Raw genomic sequence first — 14722 nt, forward strand, 5'->3', positions numbered from 1 at the left:
GTCCCTCTTAACCAGTCTTACATCTAAACTAAATATTTTCCCTTGAAATGTTGATAGTGAAGCGACAAATCCACGTTTCCTATGCAGGAATTTTATGATCTTGATTCCGTCAATTAATCTGCATCTGCTCATCATGTCCAGATTCCTTTAGACATTTGAAAAATAAATATTTTTAAGCCATTTTCCCCTTGTTATAAACAAATATCTTGAAATAAACATCAAGTTATCTGCCAGTTGTTGGATATTGGTGGAAATAAGAATAAATGATTTAGCAAGCTTCAATAGCACAACTTTAAACAGTAGAAGTAGTTATTGCGTGTATAACTGTCTCACTGCTGTGGTCAGTCGTCCTTTTATTTTCACTGTTTGTCAGCGGTGACAGCAGAGTGTCAGGCTCCATTTAAAAAGGCTGCTGGATCCCATTCAGCTCAGTTACACCATTAAACCTCAGCGCTGACTGTAAATCCTCCTTTTCACTGTGACACAGACAGTCAGAGCTCATAAACAGCTGACTGAGGGGCTCTGTCTGGAGTTCAACACTATTTTAAACAAGAACTTTGTTGGCTGAAAGAAATGTTTTGCTCTTGTCATGGTGGGTTGGCTTCAGCTGAGCTCAAATCCTGCATCTTGAATTAAACATTTTAAAAACGTAAAGGAATCCCTCATGGTTTTTTAATATGCAGTTGGGTCATTTTGGCAAAAATGTAGTAATTTCACAGCAGACTGCCACGTTTTACTTCACATCTAAAATGTGGTTATTTATGTTTTCATTTTTTCTCATGTTTAAAGACAATCTGTGACAGGCTCGCAGTGTGTTCAGGTAATCTCGTTAGTTCAAGGGACTTTTAGCTAGAGTCTTGTACAGTTTTCCACATGAAATAAATCAAACTGTATTAAAAAACACATGTAAGTTGGGAGAAGGACGTCCAGTGATTTTCAAGATAACTTAATTTCAGTTTTAACAATGAAACAAAAAGATGTTAAATGCATGTTTAAGTGCAAAGAAACATATTTTCTGCTACATTTTTTAAACATTTTTTGCAGTGTAGAAGTATTAAACCCAGTAGTGTGGGCGTGTTGCCAGATCTGATAAAGATTTAACAGAGTGCATTATATTTACATCAGCACATTCTCTGGCATGAGAGCCAGGACCAGCATAAACCACAGCTATTAGACCATGTGATGGAGAAGAACAAAGAGTCCTTATAATCAAATTCTGGTATTTACCATGAAAACCATTGTGTTCTGTTGTGTTGTTTGTAATTTGTATGCATGTACTCTGCTCTGTCCACAGAAACAAAAGGAGAATGTCCCTTTGCGTTCGTTTGGTAATAACATGACCATGCTGACTGCAGGTGACTGATGTTACAGGATTTCTGGTGGATCCTGAAGTCTAAAAAATTCAGATAACTCGCTGCAACTTGAGGTCCCTGGTGTGTACAAATATTTATTTGGGGTGTAACAGAACACAGATGTTTGGGTTTGGTACAGGACTCAAAATAACTTCTGTCTATATTTCAGCACGTGGTGAACAGAACTGTGAGTTTCACCCAGAAAGCTCTGGCAGTTCATCGGTTGTTGACTGTTAAACCATGCTAGTCAGGTGAGCCCAGCCCACATAGCTGGAATCAGTACAATGAGATAAATTATAGCCACGCTGAACAAAAAGCAGTGGATTTGTCAACACTGTCAAGTCACGTAACAGTATTTGTCTGAGCTACATCAAATATATTAGTTAATTAGTGACGGCATTATAGAGAGATAGAGAGTGTAAGCAGAGTGACATGCTTAACCTTCAGTGCATACTGACACATTTTGCATCTCTCTTCTTAGAGTCAACTCAGTCAACACACAAACGTTATACACATACTGTTTGATTGATAGAAACAAGACGCTCCTTATGAGTATCATAGTATCATATCATATCCTCAGTATCAAAAGTAATCCAGGAATAGTTGTCTGTTTCTATGTTTACAGTGCAAACAGGAAGTGCCCAATAAGGAGATCGTGGGTTCGTGGGTTCGATTCCCGGACCGGACAGCTAATCCAGCATGACCGTGGGTTCTCTCCGGGTTCTTTCATACTGCAAATATAAATAAATAAAATAAATAATAAACCAAATAAATATACAGGCTAAAAACAATACAGGCTCAAGCTTTTTTCAGTTTTCACTATCAAAACATTTGTTTGGCATCATTAACACTGTCCTCCATTCATTCACACACAGATATTTGCATTCTGTTGAAAACCTGTGGACAACAATTTTAAATTAAACAAAAAACATACATGAACTGTGAAGCTCAGTGTGATGTTACCTCACTAATATTCATCCTGAGGAAAGACCCTGACAATGATGAAACTCCACACTTTTTTAACGATGCTGTGACGAGTTACTGACCAGTGCACAGAGCAGATCCACGGCCTCCAGCACCAGCTCCTGGTGTCCGACCCGCGACACGCCCAGAGGCAGCAGCTCCTGGTGGGACATCCTGAGCAACTTCTCCCCATCCACCTGCTGCTGCTGGAAGGACGGGATGTACTGCTGCAGACTGTCGTCCAGACCTGAGGGACAGACGTAGATACAACACACTTAGAGAGATAAACCCCCCTCAGTTTCACAAGGCATTTCTGTGCTTTCTTTATGTTGTTTTGGTTTTATTGACAGTGTTTATGCACTACATAGGCAATAAAACATATTTATAGTATAGAGTTCATCTGCCCTGAGTGCAGTAGGGCGCTGGGAGGAAGAAGATGACAAGTACTGTACATATGAGAGAGAGTAAACGATACTGAGACAGAGTTTCCCTTCAGCAGCTGAGTTTCAGTTAAAGTCGGCTCTGTTATGATTCATTCAAGTTTGACAGCAAACAGAGCTGCTGAGTCAACACTAACATGACTCTTCCTGCTGATCTATCACTGTGACGGCCAACAGCCAACACCGTCCTGCCACCTCACCACACCTCAGCTCGGGATCGACAGACAATCCTACCATCCTGCACACAGAAGCTCCCAGGTTTGATCTCTTACTTTCATCAACTGTAATATGTTAATAAAAGTTTAGTTTCAGACCAATATTACAGCAAAATTCCAACTATATCTACCATCTCTGTATTTCTGAATTTGTAGGCTTTAGCCAGCTCTTGTTAGAGAGTCAAGAAACTGTCAAATAAAATAAATCATGAAGTTTACCAAAATGCCAAAACTGATAACAGATTTGAGCCCCCCAGTTGTTATTTCAACTGGCATTTGAGTTGAAATAACAACTTTATTTATTCAGCATCAGTGCAACCTCATTAACATCCACTTACTTTAACGAGTATTTTATGGAATTTCAACTAATATTAAGATATAAAAAAAAAAGATTTTCAATGCTGATTTTATTACGTCAATAAAGCTGATTCCAATCAATTAACATCAAAAGTGCCAATGTCTACATATTTTTGTCCTTTAATAAATTCTGGAGGAGTAGCAGATAAGACCTGGACCGTTCTGGACAACCTTCAATCCCCGTGACCTCATGTGACCTTGAGCGAGACACCGCAGGCTCCAGCGGCGCCACTCTGTGCCCGATCCTGAACCGTGACCTCTGACCTCTCTGTGAAAGGCAGCAGCGGGAGACGAGATAAAAGAGTTCTCACTGCTGGATCAATGGAGGAGCATCGACCAACATCCAGCACATGCTTCTACTGACACACATCAGCACAGGCAGACACCTCGGGTTAGTATTAGGATGTGTTTGGTTTGTAAAGACACTACAGAACGTGTTAAATTCATAAAATATTCTGCACTTTTTTTCACATCATTGGTTAGAACAAGGAATAATCTAAACTACTATAATGATTAATTTATTTCAAGTTGTCTATATTACTCAATTTTATACTGAACTCTGGTTAAGTAATCCTCAATTTGATGTTTTAAAACCAAAGATGAATATTAGATGTCACTGCACGTAGCAGTTCTTTATAGTGGTAATTTTTTGTACGGGATCATTTCTTTTACCTTGGTTACACTAACAACACACAACCTAAAAATAAACTGCACATTTTAGCCGTTGAAAACGTATTTAAATTAGACAAACCAGAAACTAAGCTAGCTAACATTTCTGGCTATTACAGAGAGGTAAAAATAGTTCATCTTTTGGTTATCACCTTTAAAAGTCAGAACTGTGTTGCGTCTACAGCTGAAATGATTTGTCGATTAATTGATTGGCAGAAAATTGATCGGCAACAAGTTATTTTTAAGCAAAAATGCTGGAAATGTACTCTTCAAGCTTCTCGAATGGAATTGTTTGCTGGTTTTCTTGGTCTTCTATTATAGTGAATTAAATATCTTTGGGTTTTGGACTGTTGGTTAAACAAAACAAGACCAGACCATGAATCAGGAAACTGATAGGCAGATTTTTCGATAATTAAAATAACCGTAAGTTGCAGCCCTTGGTCAAGTTTTGTTGGGTCCACCTCATAATACAGCCAACTTGAAAATCAAACTGCCTCAAATGTCAGTCAAAAGTTAATAATGAACATTTAAATTGTAGCATAAAAGTTTAGAGGAACTGCACTGACATCTGACAGCTAGCATTTCAGCTAGAATAATTAGAATAAGTATTGATTCACACAAGCTGACATTTGTACGCACTGAATTGTGTAGAGCGAGGCAGCAACACTGCCAACGGCTTGGTGTTCGACTCCCACTGGGTTATCCTAAACTAAAAATACATGTTAGTTTGAAAAAGCTTTTGCATCAACCAAATGGCAGATGTTGTGAAGCACTCAGCACCGGGCCGGACATCAGCTGACCAACAAAATGCCTGAGCTGGTGTGAACAGTGGAGAAGAAAACAACTGCCCCTGCATGTGGTCATTAAAGTGTCCCGAAGAAACTCTGACTCCTGTTTGTCTTCAGATGGACACGCAGGACGACAGATGGCCGACACCGACGCTGACAGCAGGGAGGAACATTCCTCCTTAACTAACTGCTGATGTGACACCTCTGTGTTTTCAGCAGCTAACACCTCTGACAGAGATACACCGAGAATAACACACCGTGAGACTTAACACAAGAAAGAGCAAGTTTGTTCACTCATTTCTTTTTGTTCAAAAGCTGAAGTCGAAACCATGCAGGGTAACAAATGAACCTTTTAAATGAAGCACTTTTGGCGCCTAAAGAAATCAAAGTAAGAAATCAGCATTGTGTATCAGCTGAAAGGATTAGTCAATTGATTAGCTGAATAACGTGCAACAATTTTGACAAGCAATCGATCATTGAAGTAATTTATAAAGCAAAACTGCCAAACATTCTCTGGTTCTGGCTCCCCAAATGTGAATCTTATGGCTTTTCTATATCTTATATATGATACTAAAATGAATATTTTGGGGTTTTGGACTGTTGGTCAGACAAAACAAGACATTAGAAGACGTCACCTCGGGCTCTGGGAACTTGTTTTCATTATTTTCTGACACTTTATGGCTATATCATTAGTTGCAGGCTTAGCTTTTATGGCATTTTGATAGATTGTTTGTTTGATTCATTAATTTAATTTAAGAAATAAAAGTTACAACTTTGCATTACCAGATATTCAAGTGGTATCGTTTAATTACTCATTTTGTCCAATTAACAATGAAAAAAAACCCAAAAACAGTCAAAAGTCTTCAATTTATAATGACAAGAAATCAGCAAATCATCACATTCGACAAACTGAAAGCAGCAGTTTCTTCAAGTGGATAAAGTTGACTTTAAATTTTAACTTTGACAGCAATGATGCATTTTCAAACTGTGATTTTCACACATCATGCAAAAAGGAAATACGGCCTGACAAATGGCTGCATATTGATATTGGCAGTCCTGAACTTCTATACTCAAGATCTCTCTTTGGTTTCTGTTCTAGTTGAGCTGCTGCAACAAACTTGTGACAGTCAGAAAACATGTTATGCTCCTGCACCTTCCTGGAAAGATGCCCAGTTGCAAACTCCATGATAGAAGGTTTGATGGTGACAATAATAACATATTTTAAAATAAATTCCTTTATCTGTCGGAGTTGGACCGGTGAGAGTTTGTGGTCAACAGGAATGTGTTGGCGACAGCCTGGATCACATTACTGACACTCGAGGAGGCCGATAATCTCTCAGCCGCACAGCATGGTCGGCTAAATGTCACGCGACAGCCAAATTACCTGCTAATGAAAGCATGACAACGCCAGGCCAAGCCTCCCTGCAGAGCACACTGCAGAGAACGGAAACCTTAACAAGCGAATCTGAGCTTCTGTTGAGCCCCAACATGAGATTTTTCCTGCAACACAAGCACAAACGTCCGGGTCAGGTGGGATAATATTGATGGTTTCAGGTCCAAATTCACCAGCTGTTTGCTCGAGTCATTGGAGTTAAAGACATAATTTACACTGTGGAATAAAACTTGATCCTAGCAGGATTAAACTGAAATATAAAGTAAAAACGCCCCCTGAGTCCGGCACAGTGCCAACATCCAGAGCTGGATCCAATGTTCTTGTGAGAAATAAAATGTTGTTAATTTATGTGACAGTTGAGACATTTTTCTCATTCCGCATTTTGAACATTGCAGTTGGTTTTGGCGCTCGGCTCAAACTCTTGGAAAGTGACTTCAAACGGCTGGCAGAGGGCGAGGAACGAGCAGGATCACCGCACCGAAATACTGCTGAGCGGTTTGTGTTTTTGGCTTCAGAGACGTTTCTCAAGCAGCATGATTAATGAAACACAGCAAACTGTGGCTGTTTGCATGAACACTGCAAAAAACTACTCATCTGACAAGTTAGGAGACATTAAGATGGTTTAAATAAACTTTGATAAACTTGTTCTTTCTGCTTATTCTTTCACCTTTCAAATGTTTCAGTCATTTTAATGTTTTAATTAGGTTTTTGAAGCATTTTGACTTTTGATAGTAAAAACTGCTACGGCCATATCCAGCCATAGTCTTCAAACAAGAATCCTGACTCTACCAGTAAAATGGAGATCAGATCTAATTTTATTCAGATATTTTTAAGCAGTTTTAATCATTTTCTTTCATCACTTGTTTTCTGAGAAATATGACCCAGAAAAGGATTCAAACAAGCTGATCTCCACTGTAAACCATCCAATTACTTGCACATTTTCTTTTATCTTTTTAGATTTATCTATGTAATGTAGACTGAATGAGTAGTTAAGGACTGTTTTTGTTTTTTTTTTACAGTGTGTTTTAAGATACTGTTGTTGCTAAACAGAAAGGTGGGCAGAGATCCTGATGCTGGAAGCAGATCAGCTGCCGAACCACAAGCTAAAAACACACTCACTGCTTCATTCGTCTCACTCAGTTAAAGCCAAATAAAGTTTTATTTGAACAAATTCAGGTTCCCTACAAACCTTCAGCCAGATCTTTATTTCCACATTCGATTTGATGATTTGAATGTTGAATATGATTTAGTCCTGTTGTGTCAATAACGCCACATTACTTTAGAGGATAAGGTTGGTGTTACTGTCAACTAATATCACGAAAAGTCCAAAACCATGTGTTAGTCCGTCTCTCAATACTTTCAGACTTCCTGTATGTGGCTCTCAGCTCCAAGCCCATTGGTTGGTACTGAAGACATAAACCTTTAAAAACACAAATATATAGTTTCATTTTTTAAGTAATTTCCTAAAACAGCTGGGAACTGTTTTTAATCAAACGCTTTCTCAAACAGAAGGAAGTAGTGCATCTGTTGGGGACTATTTTCAGTGGCGGATTAATACACATGTGGTGCTCAAGTGAGTATTTGGGGCAGCAGGATGGTGTGTGTGGGATTGAGTCAAAATAAACTACAGTGTGTGTGTTCATGGTGATGAAGGAACAACAATCAGGCTTAGGATACACACACAACACTTGTTAGTAGGATCAGTTCATTGTTAGTTTTGGTCTTTTCATGGGATTTCTTGACAATAAGAAAAATATAGATTATCACCAGACTTATCCTTTAAGAATAATGTATGTACAGCATGTATAAATCACTGCCTGTATTTCCAAACTTTCCAGAACTTATGAATCATCACAAAATCATATCTCATGTTCATCTTTAAACAAGGCTTATGTTCAGCAGCAGAAACATTCCCCACATTTTATGATTTACCACAAATCTTAATCCAATCAGCTCTGAGGTCACCAACATCACAGCACAGTTCACATGAGAAAACATGTGCGCTCTCTCCCTCTTCCTGTGTTTTAATCTGGATCTTTGCTCTTTGTAAAGCACTTTGAAACCAGCATGTTTGTTGACAGAGTAAATTTGACTCAACATGAAAGCACATTGGAGACTGACTAAAGTGCACAGAACATTCACGACTTTCTCACTAACTTCCTGCACAAGTCAGTAAATGCTGAGTCTCCTAACTATGCTCTTGTGTAATGAAGTGAAAATGTCTTGTGATTTTAGGAAACTTGGTAAATTGTAAGAAGAAAAGTAGGATTTTCAGACTTTAAATGAACCTGTAGGGATGGATATTTTTGCAGTGCATTTCCATAAGCCCAGTTTCCACAGTTTACTTTAGTCACACATGTAACAAAAGTTAATTTCTCTGTGGTCTCGTCTCCGACCAGTCTTATATTTGCAGACGACTCTGGGTCTCTGCCCTGCTGTCACTCAGCTGCTGGTGGGAAACTCTCTCCGTACCAACAGGCAGCAGCAGCAGCAGCTCAGGGTGGGAAAGTTTTACTTTTCACTGCAACGACAAAACCGCCGGTTGACCTTGAAACCCATCAGGCACTGTCACTGCTTTATCCAGCAAAAGCTCAGTTACCTGCTAAAAGTCAACCAGTCTTGATGTTACTTGCAAAAACTAGGCATGGACCGATGATTGCTGAATAATCAATGTTGGTAGTTTACCAGCTAATATGCCCCAATATGAATGCAGTTGATCCAAGATGCACTGGCAGCTGTATGTTTGTCTGTTGTCGCAAAAAAGCACGTGTGCATATGTAAAAGATGCAAGTTTTGATGGAAAATAATATGATTTTGTATTTGTATATTAATTCTGTCAACATTAAAGGTGTTTTCACTTGTTCTGATCCAGTTTGACTTTTTAAAAACAAACCAAGAGCTGCAAACATGAAGTTTTACGGACTGACAGGTAACTCACTGATTGGACAGTTTGGGTGTCATCCTGCATCATCAGCACCCACATGGGGAAACCAAATTCCAGTGACTGACAGCAAGTCATGCAAATGCTTCTTATGAGTATATTTATGTAAGAGCTCAGATGGCAAATAGACCGCATGTCCTGTATAATGAGGTAGATACAGGCGTCTTGTGCAGCTATATAACAGGGGGATTACTGTGGGATCGCTATGTCACGCACTCTTTAATGGACTTAATGAACTGCCAAAGCACACAGGGTTGGATACAAGCACAACAGACCTCAGATTTAACCGCTTTGGACTGATGGATCAGAGAAAATCCTGCACTCACATGCTGACGAGCATACGTGTTGCCATGGTTACCAAATGATTTACATACATATATATTTGTATATTTTATTGATATACAGATTAATACAGTTTATTAACCGATTTGATAACAGATTACATAATATGAACAAAACCATAGAAAACAATGATTTTCCATCAGCACTGTCTTAAGTGCCGGCTTGTTTATTTAGCTTATTTTTAGGCATCTGATGCATGAATTCTAGTAAAACTCTAAACTTATCTTTCAATAACCTGGCGTTTGTTGACATGGTTACAGTTATGCACAGTCTCCTAAATTCCTGGCCTGGCAGTAACTCAAAGTATTTATGTGTTGATGTTCAAGTGGGTTAGCTCTTCCGGCTCCAGTCGAACGTGAGGACGTCAGTAAAAAAAGAGCTGCAGGTGAAACTCCAGCTGCCCATAAACAGTCCAGTTAATAATTTGTCAGAAAGATCAAAACAAACAACATGTTCGGCCTCATTTTACAGAGTGGTATGACAAGGTGTCCGACCTCAAAAAACACAAATCCTGCTCACTGAACGGGGAACTCTGAAGCATGTTCGTCATATTTATTAATGCAGAAATGTGGAAAACATGACAAAAATATGGTGTCATGAAATAGTTAATCTCATATACTACAGCTACAGATGCTACTACTATTCTATATTACACACACACACACACACACACACACACGTGTGCGTTTGTCTAGGTTTTCACTTATTTGGTTAGATAAGTATTTATAACTTTTAATTTAATTTTGTCAATATATTGTTGCAAAAATTCAAAAATATTTAGAGGATAATTTCTCATTTTATGTTAAATCCAAGCTGCAAAAGTACTTAATTCAGCACAAATCGCACCAGCAGCAAGTGCAGTGAAACAAGTGAAATAACGTCACACCTTTAGTTTGACGTTAGGTTTATTCTTGTTTATTTTAAGGAAAAGACTCCCGTCGAGATTAAACTGCTCGATAATATTTTTTCTGCATTGTGGAAATGTTCCGGTTGAACGCTACAACAAATGGCAAGTGCTGCGTTGTTGAAGCACAAAGATGGAGTTTGGACCTGACACACCCCAGCTGGGGGCAACAAAAGGAATATTTACCCCACCTCCATCACAACAGGACAAGGGTGGAGAGCAGAGAGGAAAAGTGGCAAAAGAGCACCGAGGCTATTCATAGCTTCACTGGGCCTCTGTAAAACTCTGTCGCACACACACACACACACACACACACACACACACACACACACACACACCATTCATCACATCTCACTGTCACAAGGCAGCTGGGGAACACACTCTGTCGAACAAACACTATTCAAGAGGAAAAAGGATTTCCTTGAGTGTTGTGCAGATCTGTGCTCAGCAGTCTTATAAAGCTAAACAAACGGGAATTGTGGGCGTTCACAGTGTGCAGAGCAGAGAGCGCTGCACAGACCTATAGCAGCCCACGTTAACCAGTAACAACAGGACACTGGTGCAGATCTACTGGAATGGACGGTCCACACTACCAAAATGAAAATGTATGTCTAACAGGTTGAGAACTGGTAAGCCAAGGCAGGGGCCGGCACTTCGGGATGGAGACACCGCAGCTGTTACCTAAATCAAAAGCATTTATCATCTGTCCATTGGCCCTTTCCATCTCAGACTCTGCTTAATGTGCTAATACTTAGCCAGCTAATGTGACATTGCCTAGCATGCTAACATTAGCAAGTTCACATGTTTTGTTGGCATTCATTTCAAAGTTCAGCTGAGGCTGACAGGAGTTCAGTTTTAGAGGTATCCTATCAAGAACTGAAGCGTTGGAGATGTAGAAAGTTTGGCCTGATGGTGGCGCTAATTAAAAGACACCACAAAGTCAAAGACATTCACCCCCCGGGGATCATGGATCTCTGTACCAAACTTCACGGGATTCTATTGCAAGGTTGTCCAGATGATTCAAAGCAGTGGACCGACTCACTCACTGACCCACACAACCAAACCTAGAATTATACGGCAATAAAATGAGGGGCATTTCTTTGTAGGAATACATCCTGCTGTCCTACAGTTACATCACTATATTCTGTTATATCATGGAGACCGGTCCTGCAGGTTTTAATCGTCCAGTTCTTTATGACACTGAGGTTGCTGGACTCATTAGCTCTGACGCAGGTTGAACAAATCTCCCAATCTGCTTTACTGGGATCCATTAATAAGTTGTTACATGAATCATGGTGATGTTACTAACATAGCTCAGTTCCCACAGAATCCACTTTGTCTGACTCACTCCAGCAGGAACATGGGAAGGTTTTTTTGTTTTGTTTTTGTTCTGTATATCATTACAATTTAATACACTGACATTTGTTTTGTTTTTTGACAAATAAGTCATTTGAAGACATCTCTTTAAGCTTTAGCATTTTGTGTTGGGTATTTTGGGCATTTTATAAACAAAATAGTGAATATGCATGGTATTACTGTTATCTGTGTAGTAAGATTACAATAGAAAGGTTGCTGGATCACAGTATATTGACATGGTGACATTACAATAATTATTTTCATTATTTTTCTCAATTAATCGATTGTTCTATAAAATGTCAGAAAATGGGGAAAAATGCCCATCATAATATTCTAAAGCCCATCTTCAGATCACTTGCTTTGTCCAACCAACAGTCCACAAGAAGAAGAGCAGCAAATCTTACTGCACCTACGTAATTGTTGGCATTTTTTCGGATTATCAAAATAGTTGCTGATTCATTTTCTGTCAGTACATTAATAAATTAATCGTTTCAGAGTCCTGTGTGAATGGGGTTCTCAACACTCTCACTCCTGAACGACGTCAAAGTTGCTCACAAATGGGAAAAAAGCAGGAAGAGGCTCTCAGCGGAGAGAATCTTGATGTTTCCTCTGATTCACCGCGCTCCCTCGGTGAACTCAGTTTCTCTGATAAGACAAACGTTGGGTGGGACACTAACGGCAAGGAAAGAAAACAACATATCTGCCATTTGGTGGATGCTTTGATCAAAATCTGGACAATCCATTTACATGCACCCAATACTGGTGGTATCTACTATAAGCTACAAAGGTTCAAAGTGGAGTAATTTTATAACCACTTAATAATTACTTCAGTGACCTTATTCTGTGGTTTTCTTTATAAACATCCAGGAAAGACAATACTTGAGACAAGTGAAACACATCACCAGTACTCCTCTATTATCTTGATCAGGTCAGAAAGAGCAACACAGCCAGAGTTCTGGTTTTGCACAGTCTATCCCTTTAATTACAAATCCTGTCTTGTAACATCTCTGCTGATCACTTTCCAAATCATCAGTTTTTACATTGATTTCCTTCCTACAAGGCAGCCATTGGTTTCAGTTCATTTAAATGAAAATCAACCTCCTGCCTGCTGATGGATAATCCATCACAGTCAATGTTTAGTCACCTTTATATTTTGGCCAGACCCCTTAGTTCCAATTAAGGGAAATCTTAATCCGACAGTATTCACTGATTGAGTAACTTTCTACCATCTGTGCGTTTCTGGTGAGAATTTAACCCCCAGCTCTGTCCGCGTTAGCGCCTCGCTCCGCCTGCTGGATGACGTCAGGCCGTGGTGACGACGATCTCAGGTGACAGAGGTTCTCCTCCCACTGAACAAACAACCGACCTTAATGCTCTGGTTCCAATGGGAACCTCATCACGTGCGCCGCAGATCCTCCTCGTCTTACAGGACGAAACGCTGCTGATTTTGGATTCTGCATCTTTTGCAACTCCTTTCAGTCACTAGGAGCAGCAGACTGGAATGAGTAACCGCCAAAGGAGGTGCGGACTTCAGGAATGACCATACTAATGAATTTGCTAGAACGTAAATTGCGGTTACTGTTGGAGATATTGAGCAGTGAGCAGAGACATGGAGGGGTTTTGCCAATGATAGTTTTATAAATAAACTGAATTTGGGGCCCTTTGACTGATGGTCAGACTTTTGGGTCTGATAACTTTTAACAATTCATTTTTCATTCTTTTTGACATTTTAGAGAATACACATTTCAGAGAAAAATGAATTAAGTGCTGTTTGATGCACACCTAGTAGACAGGTGCATAGGAAAAATGAAATCATCAATTACTGATGAGGTGTTTGTGATTGGACTGATTTTTGATTGGCTGTTGCATCCTGCGGCTCTAAAAAAACTGTTGTTTCATATTGTGCGTTGGATGCCTGATGGTGTTTGTTGCAGCCCTGCTCAGCGGGAGGGCCAACTCTGGCTGCCTTCAGACTGGTCAATGTGAATAAAAATAAACCAAATTAAAAAATTAAACCAAGCGAACTTTTCAACTTCAACAACTCAACCAAAGAAAACCTTTAAAACTGGTGGTGAAACTGAGACTGAACAGTTTTTGTTTTTATAGCTTATGCTGGGAAGGTTCAGCGATAAAACCAGATCATAGATAAGATAAGTTATTTACAGCTGAATGAGTGCACATTGTTTAATAACTGTAATTAAAATATGCTTCTCAGTCCCCCAGACCTGTGACCTTCCTTCCTTCCTTCATCTCAAAAATAAAAAAGAGCAGACAGGAAGGTCTTTGTTAGATAAAATTCTTCAAACTGAAAGTACAATGATGCTGAGCTTTCGCTGCTCTCCACTGTTCACCACTTTGAAAGATAAAACACGTTTATTTTGGCAAAACATCAGGAAGAAGGAGCAGGAGGGTCAAAGAGTCAAAGTACATGATAACAATCTGATTTTATGTTATTACCTTTGTCAAAGAAGTTGTGTTTTTACCTGTTTGACAGAAAACTTGTAATCAAATTTGGTGAATGTCCGGACCATAGAGCAAGGAATAAGGGATTGTTTTGGGGGTTAATCCAATTAAAAAATAAATAAAAAGGTTTAACCCTGCTGTCTCACAATTTTCTCACGGACTACAGCAAAACCAATCTACCACTCTTATTCCATTTTTCTCAATTAATCGATGAATTGTTTGGTCTATAAAATGCCAACCACCTAAAAATATTCACTTTATCATCACATAAGACAAAAAAGCAGCACAACTGAGAAGCTGGAACTGGGGATTATTTGGCATTTTTGCTTGAAAAATGACAACTTAGTCACTTATCAAAATACTTGCCAATTATTTTCCTGTTGATCTACTAATCAATCAATCGATCAATCAATCAGTCAACTAATCTTTACAGCTCTACATTTTCCTATTATTAAAACAACAATTTAAGAGGACTGACAAACCTTTCGCTTTCTAAATTGAGATTTGACCAGTTTTTGACTAAATGTTTGACTAGATTT

The 14722-nt window shown here is 39.1% G+C and overlaps 1 protein-coding gene and 1 long non-coding RNA gene across 2 annotated transcripts in view; one reads left to right on the forward strand and one right to left on the reverse strand.

Annotated features, from left to right (window-relative positions):
• Positions 1 to 14722, reverse strand: part of cnksr3 (cnksr family member 3) — a 43846-nt gene that overhangs the window by 21748 nt on the left and 7376 nt on the right. Inside the window, exon 2 of the mRNA XM_044169068.1 lies at positions 2399 to 2562. Within this exon, the coding sequence (XP_044025003.1) occupies positions 2399 to 2562 (164 nt within the window). The remainder of the gene's footprint in view (positions 1 to 2398; positions 2563 to 14722) is intronic.
• LOC122863097 lies at positions 2583 to 6723 on the forward strand. Its single transcript, XR_006374909.1, has 4 exons — positions 2583 to 3013; positions 3464 to 3718; positions 5884 to 5978; positions 6573 to 6723. It is a non-coding gene; the product is annotated as an uncharacterized LOC122863097 (long non-coding RNA).

Source organism: Siniperca chuatsi, linkage group LG16, assembly GCF_020085105.1.
Source record: "Siniperca chuatsi isolate FFG_IHB_CAS linkage group LG16, ASM2008510v1, whole genome shotgun sequence".
NCBI lineage: Eukaryota > Metazoa > Chordata > Actinopteri > Centrarchiformes > Sinipercidae > Siniperca > Siniperca chuatsi.